The sequence below is a fragment of the Bubalus kerabau genome, chromosome 10, assembly GCF_029407905.1.
Source record: "Bubalus kerabau isolate K-KA32 ecotype Philippines breed swamp buffalo chromosome 10, PCC_UOA_SB_1v2, whole genome shotgun sequence".
Lineage (NCBI taxonomy): Eukaryota > Metazoa > Chordata > Mammalia > Artiodactyla > Bovidae > Bubalus > Bubalus kerabau.
Window position 1 is genome coordinate 93212730 of NC_073633.1, and position 26943 is coordinate 93239672.

The window sequence follows — 26943 nt, forward strand, 5'->3', positions numbered from 1 at the left end:
GCCAAGGGATGAGGGGCCCGCTGAGGCCTGGCAGGTGGTGGAGATGGGTGACCTCAGCTGGCCTGAGGGGACCGCACCCTGAGCAGCCCACATGGGAATGTGCGGTCCTTCCAGTCCCCAGCCAGAAAGGACTTGGTTGTGGGAAAGACAAGACATGGAAGGATGTTAAGTGTGGAGCCTCCACGCTAGCTGTGTGAGGACTCCGGCCTTATGGGCATGGTAACTGACGAGGGTGGGGCAGAAGGCAGTTTTCCCGTTGACGTACCTTAAGGTCATAGCCTCCTAACCCGGGAGAGCTCACCCTACCAGGCCAGTTTGTTGGGGAGAGAAATGATGGGAGAGGTGCAGGGGGAAGAGTGTATAAGTGTAGAGCCTCGGGGCAGCTCTCTCCCTAAACATAGGGAGCGGTAGGGGGGAGGGAACTAGAGGAGGTAGGCCCCCGCCTGCTCCCCACCAGGGGGAGGTAAGCCACGCTTTGCCTTAAGTAACCAATCAAGAAACGACCCCCCCCCCCCCTCCGCCCCGGGTGAGTAGCTACACATGGGGAAGAAGAGAGAGAAAAAACAGGGCTTAAGCTAAGCCAGCAGTGGACTGGTTGGTTGCTTCCCTCCTCCGAGAGCCAGGCCCGTGTCTGCCTTACGAGACAACCTGGCCCTCCTACTCCCAGAAGAGGCTGTGTTCTGAGGAGCTGGGTGGCAAGAAATCAAGCAAAGGAGAGTCTCAGTTTCCCTCTTTGCGATCTCTGCTTCCTCAGATGTAAAGGTAAGACATGCGCACCTGAACTGATCATGGAAAGGGAAGCGCCCTGAAAGCCCTGAATCAATGCCCCGTGCAGATGCTGCATAAATCCAGGTCACTGCGGGGAAGCCCTTCAGGCCAGGAAAGGAGTCCTGGGGACACGCCTCAGAGCTTAGGGGCTATAAAAGAATTCTGAGCCGAGAACTGTCCAGACTGCCTAGGGGAAACTGCTGCTGCTGCTGCTAAGTCACTTCAGTCGTGTCCGACTCTGTGCGACCCCATAGATGGCAGCCCACCAGGCTCCGCCGTCCCTGGGATTCTCCAGGCAAGAATACTGGAGTGGGTTGCCATTTCCTTCTCCAATGCATGAAAGTGAAAAGTGAAAGTGAAGTCACTCAGTCGTGACCAACTCTTAGCGACCCCACGGACTGCAACTTACCAGGCTCCTCCGCCCATGGGATTTTCCAGGCATGTGTACTGGAGTGGGGGGCCACGGGCATCCTCAACTCCCAACTGTTACCAATAATTGCCAATTACTATAATTACCAATAATACTCTGGGATTCCTAGCATCCTTTCAAACAATGTAACTTCAGATCTGAAAATTCCTGACAAATGGAAAACAATACTACTTTAATTTCCATTTCACCAAGATATCTGAAACACAGGGAGGGGTTAACTTACCCACAACCACTGAGCGACCAGGCCAAGATGACAGGCGGTGCTCCTAATCCCTGGCTAAATTCTCTTTCTGCTGAATCGTAACCCAGGTGTTTCCACTGGTGCCCGGGGAGCTTTAAGTAACACAGATTCTCAGGTACTGATTTAAAGGTGTGGAGCCTGGGCTTCAGTTCAGGTGAGGCATTAAACCCCACCTGGCCTCAGGGCTTCTCCCCACAGGCACAAGGGCTGCATGAGGAGGCCGGGGGAAGACAGAAGTCCCAGCGGAGTGAGGCCTGGTAAAGGAGGGACAGCTTTCCGGCAACAGATGGCCCGCAGCTCAGGCCTGGCTCCAGAATAGGGAAGAGATGATGATCAGAAATAGAAACGCGGCGAGTGGCATCAGCCACGCGCATCGCGCCTCATGCAGCTGCCACAGCTTTGACCGGGGAAAACGCTTCTCTCGTCCTGCTTTTTGCCACAGACCCTCCTCTGCTCGGACTAGGGGGAGGGACAAGGGCAGCAGACAGAATAAGAATGAAAGCAGCTGACTGGACCACTCTCCTCGAGCTGGGAGAGGATAGAGAGCTGCACCATTTGAAGGTCGGGGCAGGAGGCTGCACGCAGGCCCTGTTCCTCCCATGAGCCTCAGAGCAGTGGGCATCCACTCAGTTACCTAGGGGAGATGACAACCCTTTTCTGTGGTCTAGATGTAGGGTTAGAGGCCCCAACCCAGGTCAATCTCTTGCTCTCTGCCCAGCTCATTCTCCAGGCCTTCCCTTCCCCCATGCCCTTGGGGATCCTAATAAAATAACCAACAGTTGGGGGGAAAAAGGTAAACCTTTATTTGGAAAAGAGAATTCAAATGACCATTTAAACCCCCCTTTCATTTCCAAAACAGAAACAAGTAAGAAAACAAGGAAAAGATTATCTATCAAGCTCTTGCCCTCTGCCATCTTTAGCCATTTTTAAACTACACTGCCTGGCAGAAGAGAAGAGCTGATGGGCCCTAGTTGTAGGAACCAAGGAGACCACCTCAGGAGATGTCCAAGAAGAGACAAACAGAATGGATGGTGGGGTGTGGACAGATGGGCCTGGGGCTCAGACAGGCACATGCCCAGTACCCAGGAAACAATGTTTAAAAATACACATGCGAAGATAAATCCCCCAGAACCAAGGCATGGAAAGCTTATAACCATGAATGCAGCAGCAGAATCCAAGCTGGGTCTTTGGCTCTCAAAAAAAAAAAAAAAAAAAGAGAAAACGTGAACCTCAGCTAACTGTCCCTAACTTTAGCCTCTCTCAGCTATATCCTCCAGTCCCGCTCTGGGGGCCACATCTGCAGGGCCAGCAGCAGCTACTCCAAGTGACAGGAGGTGTGAGGAGGAGCCGGCCAGGAACACCCCACGCCATGCCCAGCAATGAAAGGCTATAAGGCCTGCAGGGGACTCGTGTGGGCGAGGGAGCCCCCTGAATGGGCCAGAGGGGGGGAAAGCACGGACAGCCAGCAGCGGCGGCGGGGCCAGCTGGAGCAAACCCTCAAGCACTGCCGTGTCCGCTCTGGGGCCACTTGTGCCCAAGGCCGCCTTTCTGCTGAGAACGCTTGACCTGGGCTCAATCTTGGGCTTTTCTAGGGGCAAAAAAAGGGAGGGAATGTGGTCGGCAGCAAACAGTAAAAAGCAGTGGGAGGAGAGGAACAGAGAGCTGCAGCTGAGGTGTGTGAGGCAAGAGGGCAAGTCCCTGAGGTCTCGAGTCCGCTGCCTGCTCTCCTGCCCCGGGACTCCCACCCTCACCCCGGTCCTCCAGGGAGACCAGAGTTTCCTGACAGTTCTTTCTCCTCAGCCTTGAAGCGCTCTGAACCTCAAACCACACTCTCTGCCCACTGACCCTCCACCCGCCGCCACAGGGCAGCCTGGGGAAAGGGCCGAGCCCTGGGGAAAGCACGCAGGCTGGTGAGGCACTCTGGGCAGGAGACTCAGAGGCTGCAAAGACTGGAAGTGCACCCAAGTCTGCAGGGCCCACTTGTTCCAGAGCCCCAATGGAGAGGATCCCCGGGTTGGCCAGATGAATGCCTAATGAAACAGAAGATAAAGGGAGAGCAGGGCCCATGACCCACGGCCCCAGTGTGGCAAGCAGGCTGGTCAGAGACAGGCGTGACCACACAGAAGAGCGCGTCTCAACATGTGCGTGTCTGCAGGAGGGCTGGGCCCACGGGTCTCAGGCAGGGAGAAGGTCGGGTCAGAAGGCACCACCAAGAAATGGCCTAAAAACAAATAACCAAGGAGATCAGTAGCTCCCGCAACCCTGGTAATCAAAAATCAGTGGGCAGCGCTGGATACATGGAGGGAAGGGGGGACCCCCCGCTTGTGCCTCTCCCGAGGCCACCCCCTCATGTGGCACAGGGTTAGGAAGAGGCTGGGGCGGGGCAGGGACCACAGGCAGAGAATGTGGACAGGCCTGGAGAAAATCTAACCGTGGGGGAGAAGGGAATGAGGAGGGGGTGGGGAGGGGACGTTAAGTTTCTTGGATCTAAGTTTCCAGAAGCGTGGGATATTTCCACAGTCTCTGATCCGATGAGCTCTTCTGGAAGAGAAGAAGCGCTCTTCCCCTGGGAGCCCATCATGGGGTGGCGATTTCCATCCCGAAGCTAGCCAGTAGGCAGAGGTGGTCTGAAGAGCAGAAGGGGTTGGGTAAGCCGTTGGCAGCCCAGAGGATCTCTTCAGAGAGGAGTGAGAGCCGGCCCAGGAGCTTGAGGGTTCCATCCTGATACAGCCTGCGATCTGGAGCACAGGGAGGCCGGTGGGCGATGCAGCCACCACCACACGTCCCGGGGCGGGAGGGGGCCTGTGGGGGCTTCACCTTCAAGACGCTGCATCTTCTCAGCCACCCACCCTCCCTCTCACCTCCTGCGGCCTCTTGGACGCTCCATAATATGTCAGTGAATGGAGTGAGTGGGTTCGGGGGCTGTACCAAACTAGAGAATGCACCTCCAAGCCCAGAAATACAAGATCTTCCGATTTTCCGAGAGAAGTCAGAGAGTTTCTATGTAAAATCTGATTTTTAAACATAAAATCCAAACACTGTAAAAGACATGCTTTAAAGAAAATAGGCGTGGGGCTGGCAGACTGCCACACTGTGACTACAGTGAGTGGCGAGAAGACAAGAAACTGGCTGGGTTTCTAACCTCGCCAAGACCCTCACTAGCCAGCCGCACTGAACAAATCCAATCACCTCCGAGTGCTCTATTTTCATCTTGAGAAAGGAGGGATGGCTTGTTCTGCTACAAAGATAAAAACAGAAGCTGGGCAAAGGGCCCAAGGGAAGTACGATGAGGATGACCAGCGTCAGGCAGATCGCAGCAGCCCAAGTCATGTGATCAGATGCCTGACCTACCATCAGCTCCCAGAGACTCTTGGGGGTGGCGTCCGGGAATCCAGGATCCACCAGGCTTACCAGTTCTGTTCCCATTCTCGCAGGACTCGGCTGAGAAGAAGATGTAGTCCACTGTCGTTCCCAGGCCCAGGGGCATCGTGGTGACCTCAGGGCGGCCGTGCTGGGGCAGGAAATGAGTATACACCGAGGTCAGGTGTAGGCAGTGCTGGATGGTGCCCACAGTCCTACAGGGGTGGAGGGGGTGACAACCAGTCAACAAATGCTACTGAACTTCTCCTAAGGTCACTTCTCTGTGGATTTTATAAAGCTTTTTAATGGATGACCCCAAATAACTCAACCTCAGCAAGTTCCTTCCCATGCTAACCAGAGACGGAGAGTCTTAGCTAAATCAGCCTAGAAACAGACACATTTATATTCAGCCCTGTTGATGTTCCTTATCCCCCACCCTCCTCTTGCTACCTGGTGAAGTGTATACCTCATGTACCCTTGTCTGTGGGTCAGCAGGCTCTTCTGTGAGGCCTTACTCCCTAAGGAAACGTGCACGGGGTTTTCATCTGTAAGAACCTGGGTGGGTCGCCTCTGGCCTCTGCACACCTCTATGTTCCTCCATAACCTTATCATATATTAGGGGGAAGAGAAAGCTCGGCAAAGTGTTCCCCCAAATCAGGCCCAGGAAAGCCAAAAGGAGCCTCTCTAATACACCTCAATGGAGCTGCGATGCAAGCAGAGGAAACTGGAAGAAAGTTACCTGGGGACATCCAGCTCAGACTCAGACGTGTCTTCCTCAATGACAGACTCAGCCCAGCCAGCAGGTCGCTCTGTAGAAGACCGGAGAGTGGAGTTTTATCACTCAAAGACAGGGAAGGAGGGTCAGAACCTTGTACCCTGAAACGGCAGTCAGATCCTTGACTGGATTGTTCCAGAAGGGAAAAGGGAAAGAAAAAACATGAAAAGAGGAAGAAAACAATGGACCGGAGTCAGGAACCTCAGGGAGCAGACAGACAGGGGCCTCTGACGCAGACATCTCTTCCCTGGTTCGGCAACTTTTTAAAAAATTTACACTTTAAGTTTTAGAATAGGTAATAGTCACATGGTTACAAAAACCAAAATGTAGAGAAAAACCTCGGTGAAAGTCTCCTTCCTACTCTGGGGCCCTTGCCACTCAATTCCTCTCCCCAGGGGCAACCAACATTACCAAATCCCTGGTGTATTCCTCTAGAATCTTTTATCCCACACAATCCATTGTGTATTTACACATATCTACATATGTATGCATATACATATGTATGTATACCCTTACACATATATGCATCCATACTTACACATACCTATATATATACACACACATGCTCAAAGAAAAAAAGACACACGTTACCATTATCAGCAGAGAAAGAGGGAATATTATTACAGGTCCTACTGGGCGTGCTACAGTTCCTGGGGTCATAAAGAATCAGACATGATTTAGCGATGAAACAACAACTACTGACATTAGTAAGTGTTATGGACTGAATATCTGTGTCTCTTCAAAATATGTTTAAATGCTAACCCTCAATGGGATACCATTTAGGAAGGGGGGCCTTCAGGAGGTAATCTGGCATTGAGGGTGAAGCCTTCATGAATAGGACTGATGCCCTTTTTTTTTAAAGGGATCCCAGAGAGCTGTCTCACCCTCTCTCTGCTGTGTGTAGATGCAACAAGTTGGCAGTTAGCAAACAGAGGAGAGTCCTCACCAGAACCAGACCATGCTGGCACCTGGGCCCTGAACTTCCAGGCTCCTAAACAGTGAAAAATAAAGTTCTGTTGTTCATAACCCACTCATCTATGGTATTTTGTTTAACAATCCAAACTAAGAAAATAGAATAACAAGGATCAACAAAATTGACAAACACTTAAGACAGACTGACCAAGAAAAAAAGAGAAGACTCAAATTGCTAAAACCAGGATTAAAAGAGAGGACCATCACTACTGACCTTACAGAAATTTAAAAATTATAAGGATACAGTTAAAAACGGTATACCAACAATCTAGATGACTTAGGTAAAATGGAAAAATTCCTAAAAAGACAAAAACTACATAAACTCATTCAAGAAAAAGAAGAAAATCTGAATTAGCAATTGTTATATATTATGACCAAGTATTTTTATCCTAGAAATGTAACGGTTTAACAACTGAAAATCAATTAATAGAATATTGAAGAACAAAAACCATGATCATCTGAATAGACAGAAAAAATCTTTGACATAATTCAACACTCCTTTATGAAATAAAAAACCCAAACTAAAAGCAAAACAAAACTTACAACACTAAAAAAAACTAGGAATGGGGCTTCCCTGCTGGCTAAGTAGTAAAGAGTCTGCCTGCCAATGCAGGAGACATGGGTTCAATCCCTGGTCCGGGAGGGTCCCACATGCCTCGGAGCAACTAAGCCCATATGTCACAACTATTGGTGGTTTGATATATGGCCAAGTCTCAGGAATTTCCTGTGGATATTTTAAAAACTTGTCTTTGCTCTGCCTTTGAAGTTCAGAGTTTAATATGTATCAACGAGATTTACCATACAACATGTTACTTCAGTTCAGTTCAGTCACTCAGTCATGTCTGACTCTTTGCAACCCCATGGACTGCAGCATGCCAGCCTTCCCTGTCTATTGCCGACTCCCGGAGTTTACCCAAACTCATGTCCATCAAGTTGGTGATGACATCCAACCATCTCATCTTCTGTTGTCCCCTTTCCCTCACACCTTCAATCTTTCCCAGCATCAGGGTCTTCTTCAATGAGTCAGTTCTTCGCATCAGGTGGCCAAAGTATTGGAGCTTCAGCTTCAGCATTGGTCCTTCCAGTGAACACTCAGGACTGATCTCCTTTAGGATGGACTGGTTGGATCTCCGTGCAGTCTGAGGGACTCTCAAGAGTCTTCTCCAACACCACAGCTCAAAAGCATCAATTGTTCGGTGCTCAGCTTTCTTGATAGTCCAACTCTCATATCCATCCATGACTACTGGAAAAATCATAGCTTTGACTAGATGGACCTTTGTCAGCAAAGTAATCTCTCTGCTTTTTAATATGCTATCTAGGTTGGTCATAGCTTTTCTTCCAAGGAGCAAGTGTCTTTTACTTTCATGGCTTGCAGTCACCATCTGCATTTTGGAGCCCAAGAAAATAAAATCTCTCACTGTTTCCATTGTTTCCCCATCTATTTTCCATGAAGTGATAGGACCAGATGCCATGATCTTAGTTTTATGAATGTTGAGTTTTAAGCCAGCATTTTCTCTCTCCTCTTTCACTTTCATCAAGAGGCTCTTTAGTTCTTCTTCACTTTCTGCCATAAGGCAAGAGTCATATGTATATCTGAGGTTATTGATATTTCTCCCTGCAATCTTGATTCCAGCTTGTGCTTCATCCAGTCCAGCATTTCACATGATGTATTCTGCATAGAAGTTAAATAAGCAGGGTGACATATACAGCCTTGACGTACTCCCTTCCGGATTTAGAATCAGTCTGTTGTTCCATGTCCAGTTCTAACTGTTGCTTCTTGATCTACATACAGATTTCTCAGGAGGCAGGTCAGGTGGTCTGGTAGTCCTCTCTCTTGAAGAATTTTCCACAGTTTGCTGTGATCCACACAGTCAAAGGCTTTGGCATAGTCTATAAAGCAGATGTTTTTTGAGAACTCTTGCTTTTTCAATTATTTAACGGATGTTGGCAATTTGATCTCTGGTTCCTCTGCCTTTTCTAAATCCAGCTTGAACATCTGGAAGTTCACAGTTCATGTATTGCTGAAGCCTGGCTTGGAGAATTTTGAGCATTACTTTACTAACGTGTGAGATGAGTGCAATTGTGTGGTAGTTTGAGTATTCTTTGGCATTGCCTTTCTTTGGGATTGGAATGAAACCTGTGCCAACAGTGATGCTTCTTAAGGCCCACTTGACTTCGAATTCCAGGATGTCTGGTTCTAGGTGAGTGATCACACCATCACGGTTTATCTGGGTCATGAAGATTTTTTTTGTATAGTTCTTCTGTGTATTCTTGCCACCTGTTCTTAATATCTTCTGCTTCTGCACTCATTTCACATGCTAGCAAGGTAATGCTCAAAATCCTCCAAGTTAGGCTTCAACAGTACGTGAAGCAAGAACTTCCAGATGTACAAGTTTGATTTAGAAAAAGCAGAGGAACCAGACATCAAATTGCCAACACTCGTTGAATCATAGAAAAAGCTAGAGAATCCCAGAAAAACATCTACTTCTGTTTCACTGATTACATGACAACCTTTGACTGTGTGGATCACAACAAATTGGAAAATTCTTAAAGAGATGGGAATGCCAGACCACCTTACTTGTCTCCTGAGAAACCTGTATGTGGGTTAAAAAGCAACAGTTAGAACCAGACATGGAACAATGGACTGGTTCAAAATTGGGAAAGGAGTACAACAAGGCTGTATACTGTCACCCTGCTTATTTAACTTCTATGCAGAGTACATCATGTGAAATGCCAGGCTGGATGAATCACAAGCTGGAATCAAGACTGCCATGAGAAATATCAACAGCCTTAGATATGCAGATGATACCACTCTAATGGCAGAAAGTAAAGAGGAACTAAAGAGCCCCTTGATGAGGGTAAAGGAGGAGAGTGAAAAACTGATTTAAAACTCAACATTCAAAAAACTAAAATCATGGCATCTGTTTCATAACAAATAGAAGAGGAAAAAATGGAAGCAGTGACAGATTTTATTTTCTTAGGCTCCAGAATCACTGTGGACATTAAGTGCAGTAATGAAATTTAAAAGACACTTGCTCTTTGGAAGGAAAGCTATGACAAACCTAGACACTGTATAAAAAGCAGAGACATCACTTTACTGACAAAGGTCCCTGTAGTCAAGGCTATGGTTTTTCCAGTAGCCATGTATGGATGTGAAGTTGGACCATAAAGAAGGCTGAGCACTGAAGAATTTATGCTTTTGAACTGTGGTGCTGGAAAAGACTCTTGAGAGTCCTTTGGACTGCAAGGAGATCAAACCAGTCAATCCTAAAGGAAATCAACCATGAATATTCATTGGAAGGACTGATGCTGAATCTGAAGCTCCAACACTTTGGCCACCTGATGCAAAGAGTAGACTCACTGGAAAAGAGCCTAATTCTGGAAAAGAGCCTAATGCTGGAAAAGACTTAGGGCAGGAGGAGAAGAGGCCAACAGAGGATGAGATGGTTAGATAACATCACTCACTCACTGGACATGAGTTTGAGCAAACTCTGGGAGATAACAAAGGACAGGAAAGCCTAGCATCCTGCAGTCCATGGGGTTGCAAAGAGTTGAATACAATTTAGCGACTAAACAACAACCATATCCAATTAAGTGAAAGTTGCTCAGTTGTGTCCAACTCTTTGCGACCCCGTGGACTATACAGTCCATGGAATTCTCCAGGCCAGAATACTGGAGTGGTAGCCTTTCCCTTCTCCAGGGGATCGTCTCAATCCAGGGATCGAACCCAGGTCTCCCACATTGCAGGTGGATTCTTTACCAGCTCAGCCACAAGGGAAGCCCATATCCAATTAAAAGGAATTCCAAAAAGAGGAAGCAGAAAGTAGAAAATTATTGAAGAAATATTACCAGCAAACCATCATGAAATTTCAGAAATCAAGGGATTAGAGAGAATGACCAGTCTCAGGGAGGCAAAATATGTGACATACAAAGAAAGGATCAAGAATCAAAATAGAAGCAGACTTCTCCCAGAGTTTGCTCAAACTCATGTCCATTGAGTGAGTGATGTTATCTAACCATCTCATCCTCTGTTGGAGCCTGCAAGACAATGGACTAAATTACTTTCCAAACTAGACCTTTACCCTTACCAAAACCTCATACAAGTGTGAGAACAAAAAACAGGAAAAAAAAAAAAAATCAAGTGTTTTTGTTTTTGTTAGCACATGAAAAGAAAAACCAAAGAGAAAGAAAACTGATTCCCTCAGCAGCAAGTTCTCCTCCTGCAGCTCTGTGTACGAACAGCACCTCTCTGGCAGTTACAAGGGACCCACACCTCTGCCTGCCCCACCAGGCCGCATGAGCACACTGGCCCCAACTGCCCCCATCTGAGCTAAGGCAGCTTCCTGAACCATTCAGCACTGGTAGCAACAGAGCAAGTAAGGTCTGCAAATACTTGGGAAAAGGATAGTAAGTTGTGCGGAAATAGGCCAGTGCGAAAACTGTATTTTAAATTTTCCTGGTTCAAAACCTGATCAGATAGCCTTTGCTCTATGGCCATCTGGCCAGTTTGTAAATAGTAGTTGCTGCTGCTAAGTCACTTCAGTCGTGTCCAACTCTGTGCGACCCCATAGACGGCAGCCGACCAGGCTCCCCCGTCCCTGGGATTTTCCAGGCAAGAACATTGAGTGGGTTGCCATTTCCTTCTCCAATGCATCAAAGTGAAAAGTGAAAGTGAAGTCGCTCAGTCATGTCCGACTCTTAGTGACCCTATGGACTGCAGCCTCCCAGCCTCCTCTGTTCATGGGGTTTTCCAGACAAGAGCACTAGAGTAGGTTGCCATTGCCTTCTCCCGTAAATAGTAGTTAGTCCACTGTCTTACGAAAGTCATCTATTAGCAACTGTTTTTTTTTTCCTAGAATGCACTTAACTAGGCTCATGGTTTATTCTTGCATGTTAAAAGACCCAAAGCTCTGTAAATAAATGGAAATATGCAAGTGCTCATGAAAAAGAAAACATAGTAAGCCCTTTCGGTGTCTTTAAGAACCATACTGGAAGGAAGAAACCACTAATAATTAAAAATATTTATAAGAGGGGGACTTAAAATTTAGATTCCCATCTTATGAAGTATTCCCTCAAAAAGAGAATGAGGGAGCGTGAGAATCACAGTGTTTCTTTTTTTTCATTCGTGTGATGTAGAACACACTAGCACATCCAATGTCAACCTGTGGGAAAGGCAGACATCACTACCTACCACTGAGCTCCTCTTGCAACGCAGATACTTCCCATTAAAGTCAGTATCACAGTCAAGCTGGCAAGTTTTACTGTGCACAGTTGGGCTGGATGAGTCTGGCAGCAGATTGAAAATATTATTTGATAGCACATCTGAACAAATCCTCCAGAAAAAAAGATGACTCACTATGATGTCCTCGTACTGAACTCGTCTTTCTACTCATGGTCTAAAAGTGATGGTAGCTTTTTAGACTTGGGGTCTTCAAAAAAGATTCATCAGGAGCCTGTTCAGCCCTGGATGGGGCTACTGAACAAACAGAAAGGCACGTTGACAGTTTGTGGAGGATGGGTGTGTTTAATCTCAATTTTGAAAATACTGCTATTACTGGGCACTGTTAGTGAACTGGATATTTTCCCCCTACATAATGATTCTACTTACAAAGTGATTGTCAGTATGTATTTAAAGTTCTTATTTTGTTATTAAATCAAAATGCTTCTTTTATGTTTCAAGTAGAGCACTGATTTTTTAAAAACAATCTATTCTTAACATGGAATTACCTATGCGGGATCCTACTACTGTTTAACTTGAGGATTCTGAATTCTTAAAACACTCATCCACAGCTTCCCTGCCTGAGTGCAACTGGCACAAGCGCCCACCGCATCCCTGGCACACGCCAGTGCCCTGTGAACAACTTTACTGCTATCACCGCAGCTGTAATAATGCATTAGAGCTTTGCAATTAGAAACACAAAACCCAAGCCATTGAAATGCTCACTTCTTTGTGTAAAATGCCAATGCAAGTTAAATTCCTTCAAGAAAACAATGAGTTCATTGCTTACCACCAGCCCTTTTATTAATACTACAGTTTTTTCAGTCACTGCTTGGTCATCTTAAGTTGAATGAGTTTGGGCTGAGTATAAAATTCTTGAGACATACCTTCTTTCCTGGAAACTTTGCTCTCCAGTGTTCTAGAGTTGAATGTTAATTTTAAGAAATCTGAAACCTACCTAATTATTTTTACCTTTAAAGGTAGCCCGATTTAAAAAAAAAAAGGTATCCCACTCTTTTTGGTTCAATTGTCCAAAAGATTCTTTCATCTTTGACTTCTGTTAACTTCATTAGGAGGTCTTACTGTTGATTTTCCTATGTCAGTTTTCCCTGAGATGTGGTATATCCATCTCAATCCAAAGATTCAGATCTCTTCATCTGGGGAAAATCTTCCTTATGTCCTACCTTTAAATATTCCTTTTGTGCCATGATATTATTGGCTTTCTTCCTTGTAAACGCCAATTATGTATATGTTCAATCTCTGTAACTCTCACTCCCGTCATATTCTCCCCGGCACTTTCTATCTTTCCTGGCCTCTGCCTCTTGTTTTCAGCAATGCCTCTTCTCTCTTGTGCTGCATCTAATTTTGGCTTCATTTTAAGTGATTTTTTTTCACTTTTTATTCCACTTCTTTCCTGAGCTCAGCAGCTTACATTTCATCCTCTGGATCTGCATTCCAAGTAATGGGCATTTTCCTTATGACACAGGGTTGTGTGAGTCCTTTTAACCTTTACGTCTCCCAGCCAAAAGAAATGTGCGCTCCGTAAGCATTTCATCTCCCCCTGCCACTTAAACAGACTGTTTCATGCAAAGATGGCTTGATTCCTTGATCAGTCTTTCCTCCAATGCCTCTCTGGACCAAAAGGGTTCATGCAATTTCATTTCACAACCTGTGCCATCCTATTCCTGTTGATGAAACAAGGGATTCTGATTTTGTGCCTCAAGGTTCACGCCTAACCATGAAGAAATGCACCCTGCCGGTCCTTTTTGAGATTCATACACGGCCCCACAGACGAGTCTCTCCACACCTCCTCCAGCTGGATCGCCAGTGCTTCTTGCAGCCATTCCACCTGTGCTGTGCTTCCCGATTTCAGATATCTTCAGGTCTCCTGGCATTCTCAAAGATGGGAGTTTGATTTTTTTTCTTTTCCATTCTCCTTGTTGCTTTGCAGTAGTAGTTTCAAAGACAAGAAGTGGAGAATGCCAAGTATATACTCTGCTATGTACCATCTGAAAGTTCCCAGTAGGAGTAACTTTTTATTACAACCAGGAATACTGTCACCTTACGATTTTCACATCTGTTTTCTCTCTCATGTATGCTGTACACATGCTAGGTATGTATTAGCAACTTTAGCTTACAAAGCTTCTGGCATACTCAAGGTCTCAAACCTGGTTAGAACCCAAGTCTCTTGATTCCTAGTCCATGTTCTCAACACGTTGCACATGGCCAGTGAACCTCACTAACCTTCCCCTTAAGTGTATTTTTTACCAGAAGCTGATATCTAAGAATTATACCTATAGAAGACTAAAAACCCACATAACTGACAAACATCAGAAGTGAAGAGGAAAGAAGACCAAGCTCACTTAGTTGGACAAGTCAGGGAGCAAGCTGAGCCCCCGTTACCTGGCTTAGTGTCTGTCACTCCTTCCAGAAGAACCAGTCCCACAGGTCGCCGGCAGGCCACGCTGCAGAAGCGGAAACGCAGAAGGAAGTCTCGGCTATACTTGCGTCTCTCTGTAAACCAGGGAAAGCCATACAGTGAAAGAAAGGAAGAGGAGCCACGTGCTAGGACTTCCTCAATCCCAAGAAGCTTCCAGTGCAGGGACACAGAGGGAGTCTGGCCCTGAAGATGAGGAGATTTTCCAAAAGCTATGATGGACAGTTGTCCATTTCACTGGGGGACCACGAGGAGGATGATGAAAACTATAAAGGAATGTGCTCAGAGAACTGCGGGAATTACGCCTTCTCTTGTCAACGAGGTGCCAGCTTTCTCCCAGAAGGGGCAGGGAGGGACGGCCAAGCGAGACGATGGCACGTGCTCACCTGAGCTTGCGGGGCGGCAGGAGGTGACATACTGGCAGTGGTCAGTGACGCCCAGGGAGCTGGGCCACAGCGGGGCCTGCAGCCGCCTCTGATGGAGCTGGTGAGAGAAGTCTTCCTGTCCAGACACCTACGAGCAAAGAGCACACAGCAATGAGGAATCCGAGATGGAGAAAGAGAGAAGCCCGTGTTTGGGGACATGCGGACATACACACACACAGTCACACACTACATACGAGACACGTCAGTCTCAGGGGAAAGTTAAACATAAGGAACGAATTAAAGCTATTTTTTGTTCATTAGAAACACTGCAATGTCCACGAGACAGGGATAAGGGGAAAGAGAATAATGTGAAACAAAGAGAAGAGAACCATGTGAACACAGGGTCCCCTGAATTTCACCTTGGAAAAATCTACACTACTCTGCCAGGGAGTATCCGCTTTCAAGGGCTTTAATTTGCCATGGGAAAAGGTTTATTTGGATCTTTGGATCTTCTGGATCGAAGTCTAGCATCTAAAGCCCATTACTGGGAAATCACAGGGTCAAACCAAATGGGAAATGCACCAAAGCACTTTACCGTATCTACGCCACCATCCTCGGTCAAAGCCCATGAGCAGCCTGGGAGCAGACAGAACGTAGTAGGGGAAACCTTCGGCAGCATCAGTCATCTGCACATCTCCAACGCGTGTAGCAAAATCCCCTTTATTTCATTTACAAACAACAAATATTTGAATGCCAACTATGTGCAAGACACTAGCCATGTGCTGGGGAGATAATCTCTCTGCCCGCAAAGGACAAACATTTTCAGTATGCCATCAGAAGAAAACACACCTTCAACTGAATGGCCATTTACTAGCCGTGTCACTTTGGGCAAGTCAGTTAACACCTCTTGGGTTCAATATCCTCTCCTATTGAATGGGATAATAATACCACAGACAACTAAGAATCTTGACAACAATAACCACTACCAATTATTGACTGCTCCCTTTGAAGCAGGAACTGGAAAACACTTTATGTGCATTATTTTAATGAATCCACCAAAGAAGACCCTCAGAAGTAGGTCTCATCATATTCCCCAGGGTCTGATGAGGCCAATGGGGCTCACGGAAGGGAAGTAACTTGCCCAAGGTGGCAGAGCAGGGATCTGAATGCAGGACTGTCTGGCTTCCAAATGAGTGCTCTGAATCACTCTGCTTAATGGCAGCTGTCATGTGGGAGGCCCTTTTCAAGTCTACTTCTCATTCCCTGAGCCCCTTGGTAACAGCAGCAGCCTCCTGGCAGGATAATGCCTTCCTCTTTGCATGTGGCAACCAGGACATCGCTGGCACTTAAGTAACCTCATTAAAATAAAAGCCCAAAGGACTCGACAATAATTCAGTCATCTTATGTCCTTTCTCCACTGCACCTTGCCAAAAGTTAAGGAACAAATTGGATCAGCAGGGGCAAAAGAGAGAAACAAGGAGATTAAGTGACATATAAAGGAATCAGCACAAGCTGAATGCTCCTCAGCAGGGCTAAATGAACCACAATAAAACTGTAATACAGCTATGTTACAAAGATTCAGCAGTCAATAGGAATGAGATAGATACGTATGTACATTGTTGAGTAAAAAAAATAAAAGCTAGAAAATGAAATATACAGTAATATGTCATGTTTATAAACACATACAATAGATTAGATATCAGCCGTTAGAAGCAGTCTCAGCATAGTATTGGAGGGCGAGAGCCCTGGGGCCAGACTGCCTGATTACAAATCCTGGCTCCACCACTAACAACCTGCACAAACTAGAGAGAGTAAATGACCTAACTTTCTCTATGCCTTAGGTTTCTCACTTCTAAAATAGAAGCAATGATAGAACTTGTGGAAACTGATGAGTTAACGTAGGTAAAGTGCTTAAAATAGCATCTGGCAGAGTAAGTGATTAATAAATAGAGACTATGACAGTCACATCACCACAGCAGTTTAGGTAGCACTGCAAACGCACAGAAAATGACCTGGAAGAACACCACCAAACTCTGAACAGTTATTACGTGACTCTAAGGGGAGACGTGGGAAATGCGGGTAATAAAGCAGGCTTTGGTCTTAAGCCTGCTTTATTACCCGCATTTCCCACATCTCCCCTTAGAGTCATGTAATAATCCTTGAATCCTTATAGAGAGGTACTTGTGTACATCAGTGCTTTTACTTATGTACTTGTAAACTAAACATAAATTAATGATAAAAACTGGAAAGGATTCCAGTATACCAAAGGCACTCAAGAGCTCCTAACTTCCAGGTGTGGGTACCAGAGCTATCAACAGGACAAGAGAAAGCAGGAGGGAGGCAGCACAGGTGTCCCTTGGGTCCCTGCCACAGAAGCAGCCCTGCATGCCGCACCCCAATCCCCCTCTAAGCCAACCCCGCAGTGGCCGCTCCCCTCTCACCTTCCAGGCTGGCATCCCGTGGTACTGGAGCTCCCCGTCCCTGATGAAGTTGTAGAGAGGCGAGTCGGGGACAGAGTTCAGGTCCCCACACAGGACGATGGGGCAGTGGCTGCCATCTGACAGCCTGGCCACCTTGTCCACTTCAGCCAGGAGAATGGCCATCTGGGCCAGCTTGACGTCGCCCCGCCGTGGGTTGTACAGGACGTGGGTATTTGCCACACATAAGGGGGCCACCGAGACTTGCCCCAGGCCTTCTGGGACCAGTGGCTGCAGCAGCAACACTAAGCCCACGTTGTCCCGATTGAGGAGCTCCAAGCCAGGCCGGAAGTACTCCACGGGGCTGGCGCAGAGCAGACGGAATCTCGTGGGCTTGTAGCAGACAGCACAGCCATCTGTCTTACACCCGGTCCTCCTCTTGTAGAAACAGGTAAAGCCTGCAAGGAACACCCCGCCAAGGAGATGGGTCAGGGCCCTTGAACCGATGGCAGTAGCCCAGGTGTGTGCGCCCAGTGCACCGCTCCTGCTGCTCAACACGGGGGAGTCCGTGCCCTGACACATCCCTGGGTTCTGCAGAGGTTCCCTTACAGCGGTAACCAGATGGCTGTGCAGCTAGAAGGGGAAGGAGGGACAGAAGGGTGTGATAGGAAAAGCATGGACTCCAGGGTGAGACAAGTTGGAGTCCAGGCTCCACAAGCTATGAGCTTTTTTATTTATAGCTTTGTGACCTTTGAGCTAGCCACTCAAATTTTATGAACCTCAGTCTCCTCCCTATAAAATGGGTATAATAATTTCAGCCTCAGAGAGTTGGTAAATAGATGTAAATAAATGGCAATGTATGTCAGAACCACTTTAAAACTTCAGGACTCTTGTTTTTCTTCTAACTCCACACGAGGGAGCTAGCTCACAGGTGAGAGGGTTTACTGAGATGAAAGAAGAGATGGTGTGTTCAAGAGAGGGCAGACAGGGTGGGAGGAAAAGAGACTGGCACACGCGCCAGGGAGCGGCATTACCCATCATTCTCAGAGAGGGCTCCAGCTGCTCCCAGTAATGATCTTCCTGGACTTCCTGGAGACACAAGATCTGGGGAAACGACACAGAGACCAGTCACTCCAGGGTAACGGAGGGCACCGCAGTGCGACTCCCTCCCCATGAGCAGACGCTGAAGCCACGTGGGAAGCTGCCTTGGGTCTCAGGCTGGGCCACACTGACACTTCCTCTGGGGGCTGACTCTTCCCCGATTGCCACTCCAGCAAAGAACAGGCCCCGAGTGAAGCTGGATTTTCCTGCTCCTTGAATCCCTCAAGTCTTCCTCCCTGCACAAAGGTGCTAGCGAGGGTGTACCTGTGGAGAGGCGTGTTAGTATCTGCCCAAAACTCATTTACACCAGGCAGCAAGCTCCCATCCTAAGCCGGACTCCAATCACATGAACAACTGTGGGTGAACTCATTTTTCTAAGGGCACAGGGAAACAGCCAGGGTCCGGAGCAAATGCAAGATGACACACCCCCATCCATCCCACCCTCCCCGCCCGCCTTCGCTTACGTCAGGGTCCCAGTGCTGGAATTCCTGCATGAGATTCGCAAAGCGATAGCTCCAGTTCAGGATGTCTGGGTGGCAATGCAGATAGAGCTCGGAGCTCTGCTGCATCAGGTCCTGGGCCAGGATATTATAGGACATCAGAGTGAACTGGAACTGAGGGCCATCCCCTGCCTCCAGGCCCTGAACATCTGGCTGAGTGGAGAAATCCTCCCATTCTCGCCACAAGATTTCTGCAAAGGGGTTGGGAAGAAGAGGTCCGTGGTTGAGTCCATGCTATCCACAGGGCGTACCATCTCTACTCCTGGCCCACTGATACTGTGACAAAGTTCCCTTTCTCATTTTCCCTGTCATCCATCCCTTTCTGTGGTGATCTGAACAACACTCTAAGGACAGCCTCAGACCAGAGTAAGCTCCACAAAGCCAGAGACGATCTTGGCCTGTTCATCACTGTATCCCTGGTACCTGGCATAATACCTGGTATTTAGTACACTAAAGTCAAGGCTATGGTTTTTCCAGTGGTCATGTATGGATGTGAGAGTTGGACTGTGAAGAAAGCTGAGAGCCGAAGAACTGATGCTTTTGCACTGCGGTGTTGAAGAAGACTCTTGAGAGTCCCTTGGACTGCAAGGAGATCCAACCAGTCCATTGTGAAGGAGATCAGCCCTGGGTGTTCATTGGAAGGAATGATGCTAAAGCTGAAACTCCAGTACTTTGGCCACTTCATGCGAAGAGTTGACTCATTGGAAAAGACTCTGATGCTGGGAGGGATTGGGGGCAGGAGGAGAAGGGGACGACAGAGGATGAGATGGCTGGATGGCATCACTGACTCAATGCACGTGACTCTCAGTGAACTCTGGGAGTTGGTGATGGACAGTGAGGCCTGGTGTACTGCGATTCATGGGGTCGCAAAGAGTCGGACACGACTGAGCGACTGAACTGAACTGAAAGTTCACTAAACATGGACAGCAATTCCTCACTTTTGATAAAGCCATGGGTTTCCAGGGAATCACTCAGATGAAGGCGCTTAACAGTCATCTGAGATTAAAGACATTTCTAGAGTAATCTCAGCCTTGGCTGTTTTCTGACCTCTACACCTAGAAGGGCCTACAGAACCAGAAACTGTAATGTGTCCCCTATATCCTCTGGAGCAGGGAGCTAGCTAGCTGTAGAGTGGATTGCAAACCTATGTGAGGCACAGCCCTCATTCTCCAAATTTTAACAGAAGCCCAATACGTAACACAGATAAAAATGGAGTTATCCTGTTTGGGGCAGAGAGCGGAGTCCCTGAGAGCTCTCCACCCTTACCCCAGGTTCCTCCAGAGAATCAATAACACAGAGAATGAGAACTGGGGTCTGCTTTCAGTTCTACCACTACCTAGCTATGTGACTTTCAGCATGTCCTGCCACCTCTCTGAGCCTTGATGACTTCATCTCAAAAGGCCACAAGGGCTGGATGAAATGACCTCTAAGGCCCCTCTGGATTTGCCACTGCAAGTCTCAGAAAACCAAAATGTGGCGGCAGAGCTCCACAAAAAAGGGCCTTCTCTTTAGCAACGGCTTTGCCCACCTCTGATTCGACTGCTGCCCTGGCTCACTCAACCGGCTGTCAAGACTCACCGTGATATGGGATTTCCACTGGGGGAGGCTGCAGCTGCCCCAGACCCTCAAAGGGCCAGACGGTAGCCTCTTCCTGGGGCACAGGCTCCGGTGCGATGCTCCAGGCCACCACCGCGGGGTCCTCGTCCCACTGCTCTGTGGCCAGCGCACCCATGGGGAGGACGGCACAGTCTGTGTACTGGGGGCCCGTCTGCACGGGCACTGCTGCCCACATTGGGCCCTCGGCCTCCGGCAGCGGTTCCTCCTCTCCTAGCACCTCGGGAAAAGGCTCCTCCAGGTTCTCCGCTGCCCGCAAGTCACTCAGCTGCCTGCTGGACCACTTGTCCTCCGGAGCAGCATCCTGTTCTCCGGGATTATCCATCAGGAGGGCCAGGCTGCTCTCGGCGAGTCCCTTATCTACAAGGGGACCGTCGATCACAGTTGACAGCACCTGGCTCGACCCTTCTTCCCGCCACTGCTGCAGCAGGCCCTCACACTCCTCCTGGTCAGGGCCCCGAGGGGCCATGGCAAAGTTGCCTTCTACCTGGGAGGACGAGCTCTTTGCCAGGAAGACATTTTTCCGACATGTGAAGAAAGCATCTAAAAAGAAAGCCAAAATACCATGTTATGATGGCATCATTCAACTCACACTCCTCTCTCAACTTCTGACATAAGTCTCACGTGCGTGCGTGCTCAGTCGCTTCAGTCGTGTCCGACTCTTTGTGACCCTATGGACCGTAGCCTGCCAGGCTCCTCTGTCCATGGGATTCTCCAGGCAGGAATACTGGAGTGGGTTGCCACGCCCTCCTCCAGGGGATCTTCCCGACCCAGGGCTTGAACCTGGGTCTCCTGCACTGCGGGCAGATTCTTTACCACTGAGCCACGGGAAAGCCAATAAGTCCCATACAAGCATGAATTATATCCACCATGCTCATTGTTGTATCATCACTGAACCTGCCCATTTTAGGGTCTGGAACACAATCATCACCAGAGCCAAGTGCTTACTATGTGTCAGGCACTGTTCTAAGTACTTTACAAGTATTAACTAATTTACATGGTAGGGATCTGATAAATACTCTGTGCGTGAATGATAAGAATGGCTATCCCATATAATCGAGAACAGAGATGATCACATATAACCACACTCCTTTTGTCTGGAGGTTAAGAATCCTATTAACTTCAACTCTCTGGTTCTAAGAGCCACATGACACTGGAACCAGCTGCTGCTACTGCTGCTGCTAAGCCACTTCAGTCGTGTCCGACTCTGTGCGACCCCATAGACGGCAGCCCACCAGGCTCCCCCGTCCCTGGGATTCTCCAGGCAAGAACACTGGAGTGGGTTGCCATTTCCTTCTCCAATGCAGAAAAGTGAAAGTGAAGTCGCTCAGTCGTGTCGGACTCTTCGCGACCCCATGGACTGCAGCCTACCAGGCTCCTCTGTCCATGGGATTTTCCAGGCAAGAGTACTGGAGTGGGTTGCCATTGCCTTCTCCCTGGAACCAGCACTTGACCATAATCATAACTGTGGGTTGTGGCCCAGCACTGAAATGAACAAAACTGTGTGACCTTAGACAATGCGCCTAGTGAGATGGACTTACTCTTGACTGTAAAATGAGGACGAGGGAACTGTGAACTGGATAATCCCCAAGAGCTTTTCTAGTTCTATAAATTTCCCCATCTATGAATGCATTCCAATAGGAAGTAGACAAAAAGGGTGTCTCAAAATCTGGACAATCTACCTTTTAGCAAAGGCCTGGGGTCCTCTTCCCAAAGCTATATACTCTACTCATAAATCTTCACAAATATCATTATCAGCTTTCCCGTTCCATAGCGCTCTAGAGGCTGCAATCAGAAGATGCCAACAACTCACAGCAAGAGACAGCTGCCCCCTCTCTGCTACAGCAGCCGCAATGACAGACAACAGGCAAATGAAAGTAGGTGGGAAAAACTCTAAAATTAGAGGCCCCAAAAATCCAAGCACAGTACTGTGGTGCAAACAAAACGTCCCCCAACCAACACACACTAGGTCACTTGTTTATATCATCCAAGTGACATGGATGATGTCCATCACTGGAGACACATTTCATCAGTTCCTTTTTTTAAGGCAAGAAAAACTTCAAAATGGTTCAAATGTTGAAAGACACTCTTATTTATGGCCTGTGTGGATTTAGGTCCCTCAAACCTCAAAGTGGTTTTCAACCGGGGGTGATTCTGCCCTCAGAGAACATTTCCACGTTGTCTGGAGAAACGGCGGTCGCCCCAGCTGTGGGGACGCTACTGGCATCTAGTGGTTATAGGACAGAGAGATTGTGAGCATCCTGCAGTGAGAGAGGCAGCTCCCAAGGAACCATCAAATATCAACAGTACTCAGAGTGGGAGACCCCGCTTTACACCCACGTGCTGGGTTGCTGGCTTTAGTCTCAGGGACTCGCTAATTCACTGCCCTTTGAAACATCCTCTATTTACACCAAATGGCAGAAGTTCTTTGATTTATATGTGTGAGGTTACTAGTTTTCAAATTTAGCATGTTTTGATTGCTGGTGGTTTGTGTCTTTCAGCAGAATTCTTTTATTAAAAATAGAAAATCTGTAGAAACCAAATGCACAAATACAAATGGGACTACTTTAATAGGTGTGTACCTATGGATGGGGGGAGGCCCACACCTATGGGTGGGAGGGCGGCCAAAACTCTGGCTACTGGTCAAGAAACCTCTGGACTAGAGGTCACTAAGTATAGGTCACTAAGGCTGCCATTATGAACGCTGGCAAAGCTCAAGAAACAGCAGCAACATGGTTAGAGGAATATGCGATGGTCCTCTGCAAGCAACGGCTTCTGTGGAGTTCCTCATTTCTAAGGAGTATGTATGTATACACAAGACATTCTCGGATTCCTGAATTGAGTGCCTACTATGGTCTGGGTAGTATGTTAGCAGTAGATAACAGTGAGCAGAACAGACAGCCCTGCCTTCCTGGAGCCTGCATTCTAGTGGGCAGATACAAACATACATGTACATACTTTAAGTGTTTTATATGAAATATGAAGTAACAGAAATTACACACACACACAAAAGCACAGAATGCACACAGCTGGACCTATTTCTAAGAAATAGAAATTACTCTATTCTATTATAAAACTCCTTCTTAGTCTGTCCTGTCCCCTAAAATGCCAGAGAGAAGTCCAGGAGTTCTGTGCGATCTCCGAGAGGAACGGATGGTCTCTTAAGAACCTCGGAAAAGTCAAAGGCCAGGAATGGGGTGCGCGGGCAAACCCTGGCAAAGTTAAACAGTAACTCTTCTCCAGGCCGCCGCTGAGCACTGCCTCCACCCACGACATGTCTAAGCGCACGGAACAATTGCTTCAAAGATGAAGTTTCAACGTGTCTCTGGATTCTGTTGTTTTGCAACCAAAGACTCCACAGAGAGGCAGCTGGGAAAGGCGACTGTGGAGTCGACCTAGGGGAAGGCAAGGCAAGTCCAGGTCTTCAGTACACAGACCCTTAAAAGGCCGAAGGGCCCCTGTCCACGGAGAATTCGGGCACTCGCCTCGGCCCCCAAGGGGGCCAACCCTCCCTGACCCCCCGAGAAGTGACTCAGCGGGCCCCGGCGGCTCTCCGCGCCCGCGGGGCCAGAAGTGGGGGAGAGGGGAGCTCCCGCCCCCCTCCCAGCCGCCTCCACGTTGTAACTGTGGCCCGACGCCTCCAGGCCACCGGCGTGAGAAGGTCGGTGGGGGGTGCCGCCCACGAGGGTCGCCGGCCAGGCCTGGGCCTCACGGAGTCCAGGATAAGCCGGTCGTGAGGCCGGCCGCACAACGCACGCCGCCCAAGACCCCGCGGAGGCCCTGCCAAGGCAGGCCCGGAGGCTTGGCACCCGCCTTTCAGGACGCGGGGCCGGTACCTGAGAGGGCGCGGAAAAGGCGCGCGGCCGGCAGCAGCAGGTAACACAGACACGACGCAATCATGGCCGGCCGCCCGCGCCTGCCGCCCCTTCTTTCCGCCGCGGCGAGCCAGTCTCCCTCCGCGAGCCCCGCCCCCGGATCCGCCCCGCCCCCGGGCCCGCCCCGCCTCTCCGGCTCCGCGCCCCGCCTCCCCGGCCTTGCTCACGTGACCCCGCTGCGCCTCAACAACAACTTTATTGGGCGTGCAGGGCCAAGATTGGGAGCCAGTTCCCAAGGCAACCGAGCGGAGCCGGCAGGGCCTGGCTCCCTGGGGCGGCGGCAGCTGGTGCTCCGGCGTTTGACATTAAACCCCTCCTTGCAGCCCCCGTAGTGTTATTACTAGTCCACGGTTTTATTCCCACTTCTGCCGCCTGAGTGTCCACCTTGGGTGCGCCACCTAACCATTCCTTCCATCGGTTACCACGTCTGTAAAATGAGGGGCTAGACTTTGTCTCTTTAAGGTCTCACCCAGCATGACTTTTGTGATCTTGCCCTTCTCTGCTTACATTGGAGACAGAAAACTCTTCCTCAGTTTTCTCCTTTTCTTAACTCTCTTCCTCAGCTCAGATTTAGGTCACACATGGAGTCCATTCCTTGCTTCAGCACACACGATTTTGTCTCCTGCCTCACCCTGTTCCAAAGGGGCCCTTTCCCCCGTAATTTGGAAGAAAGCGGGTGTCCCACTGGCAAGGGAGCCAAAAAGAGAGTGGTGAACCCTCCACAAAGGCAACCGGGCCAAGTCTGGTTGGTTGGTTCATTTTCCTCCGGGTATCTGTGACAATGCCAGGCACATAGTAGGGACTAGATAAACCTTGTTGACAGAACAAAATATATGTCACTAAAAGAAGGCCAGTTCTTCCACCAGCTCTGTGCTACCCAGACCTCTTTAATCCTGTCTTCCCCTTTCCCACTCTCCATCCATCGCCTGCCCGACCACACTGTAAAGAAGGAGCGACCGTTCAATATCCCCAGTTTCAGTACCCAGTGTCTGAGCCGTGCGATTTCCGATTTGGGACTGGCGCCTTGGTTGTTCCGGGAAGCCCTCTGGAGAGTCACCAGATCCAGGACCAGCTGGGTACATCATAACACTGCAAGGCTGGAAGGAGGAAGGAGGAGTCAGTACAGTGGCCTTCCCACCCTGGCCCCTTAGCTCTAGAGGCGGCGTGTGCCTTCCTGCAATCCTACTCTTACCTTCTCCAGGGATGAAGCAGAGGCCGCTGGGGTAACCTGAAGATTGGGAAGCCTCTTAGGAACTAGCACATAACTACCTAAGGAGCCCCCCAAATCAGATTGACTTCCTTAATATGTGCTTAAATAAACCTTCCTTGCATGTCCTTCCATTTTGTCCCAATAATTACCTAAAGTTGAAGTTCCAAATCAGATCCTAAATCAAGGCATTTATCTGGAGACTCTGTGTGTGTGTGTGCATGTATTTAGTGGCTCAGTCATGTCTGACTTTTTGCAACCCCATGGACTAGAGCCCACCAGGCTCCTCTCTCCATGGAATTCTCCAGGCAAGAATACTGAAGTGGGTTGCTATTCTCTTCTCCAGGGGATCTTCCCGACCCACGGATGGAACCTGGGTCTCCTGCATTGCAGGCAGTTTCTTTACCACTGAGCCACCTGGGAAGCCATAACTGGAAACTAAGTTATGGTTCCCTTAGCCCTTGCAAATATTTTAAAAACACAACTTCCTAAAGCTCTTATCCCACGGCTCTGACTTAACAGGTCAGATACGGGGCCCTTAAACACTCACCAAGTTATCCTAACACATGTTCTCTGCTAAAGGACCTATCCTCAGCTTGGCTATTCAATGTACATGTGGGCAAAATGTTTCAGGCCAACTGATGCCATGTTCTTTCAGAGACTTTTCCTGAAGCCAATTAAGTGAGGCTGGCTTCATTTTTTTCCTGATCCATAGTCAGCTGTGTTGGAAAGCATCACAAGCTTCGGAGTGCAACCACCTCAATTCAGATCATGGCTCTGACTCTGTTTGAGGAATTACCTTACTTCTTGGAGCCTCAGTTTCCTCACATTGCCCAACACAGGGTAAGTTCTCAGTGTTTATTATTAAATATATATTTTTTGAATTTAGGCCAAAAACAGCTATGACTACTGCTAACGTTAGTGTCATCTTCCACAATTCTGGGCAGAAATGAAGGTCTTCCAAACTATAATGTAGCATTGCTAAGCAAGCCATAATTGCAGATCCAAGGAGACTTGATTGGGAAAAGTGCAGCCTCAGGCCTCCCTAGTCAAAGGTAAATTACAAGTATCATCTACACCATTTGCAGCCTCGTCATGTCGGAAATATTCTAAACAAGGGACCACAGTTCATTCCCAGCTGTGATTATAGTGCGGGCAATGATAGACATCTGTCTCACCCACTGAATGGTTCAAGGATACAGAAGCCCCTAGTAACCATATGCTCCTAGTAACATTCTTCTGGAAGAATGTGCCAGATCGGTCTGAGTTGATGCATTCATTCATTCACGCTTTCCCTGATTTGTGCACTCGATATATTCATCAGCGATGTACCAAGCACTCATCAACGTTTACTCCAGCTTCACCCCAGTCTTTTCTTGACTTCAGGCCCACTTCTCCTCTTTCACCGAAAACTCTAGCCCTGGACTCACAGTCTGCCCTACCTCAAAGTCCTCCTATCATCAATGTGGATAAGCACCCCCAAATCCGAAAAGCTCACTGTCACCACCTCCTGGTGACCTCATTCCCACCGTACTCTAAACACCCTTGATGTACCATCATCGGATACCGCTCCACCTCTGAAATCATAAATTCACACCCCCCAGCTTTCATGGATCACCTCACGGCTTTCTGCCTCTCTCACTTTCACCCCTGCAACATCTGT

At 48.3% G+C, this 26943-nt stretch overlaps 1 protein-coding gene and 1 long non-coding RNA gene across 6 annotated transcripts; one reads left to right on the forward strand and one right to left on the reverse strand.

Moving 5' to 3' along the window:
* The first annotated feature begins 622 nt into the window (after positions 1-622).
* Positions 623-5555, forward strand: LOC129621839 (uncharacterized). Of its 2 annotated transcripts, XR_008699716.1 has the most exons (3): positions 623-762; positions 4874-4978; positions 5419-5555. It is a non-coding gene; the product is annotated as an uncharacterized LOC129621839 (long non-coding RNA). The 2 variants fall into 2 exon arrangements; XR_008699715.1 differs by lacking the exon at positions 5419-5555 and having other exon boundaries at positions 4874-5099.
* ANGEL1 (angel homolog 1) lies at positions 2219-24174 on the reverse strand. Of its 4 annotated transcripts, none has more exons than XM_055538739.1 (10): positions 24035-24174; positions 20163-20741; positions 18549-18775; positions 18018-18087; positions 17008-17441; positions 14588-14714; positions 14168-14278; positions 5539-5608; positions 4851-4950; positions 2219-3660 (listed from the first exon to the last, which is right to left on the reverse strand). In XM_055538739.1, exons 1-10 carry the CDS (start codon positions 24096-24098, stop codon positions 3574-3576), a joined length of 1869 nt encoding a protein of 622 aa, XP_055394714.1. In that variant the 5' UTR covers positions 24099-24174; the 3' UTR covers positions 2219-3573. The 4 variants fall into 4 exon arrangements, with proteins under 4 accessions (XP_055394714.1, XP_055394713.1, XP_055394711.1 ...); XM_055538738.1 differs by having other exon boundaries at positions 4851-5014; XM_055538736.1 differs by having other exon boundaries at positions 3518-4177.
* Between the last annotated feature and the right edge of the window lie 2769 nt (positions 24175-26943).

Bases quoted from the DNA above. Each gene is read 5' to 3' on its own strand.
- ANGEL1 (XM_055538736.1), bottom strand. From the start codon at position 24,098: ATGATTGCGTCGTGTCTGTGTTACCTGCTGCTGCCGGCCGCGCGCCTT. The intron at 18,776-20,162 runs GTGAGTCTTGAC...ACCCCTTTGCAG, and splicing joins AGTGGAAATCCCATATCACG to AAATCTTGTGGCGAGAATGG. The intron at 4,951-5,538 runs GTAACTTTCTTC...TTCCTGCCCCAG, and splicing joins TCTGAGCTGGATGTCCCCAG to CACGGCCGCCCTGAGGTCAC.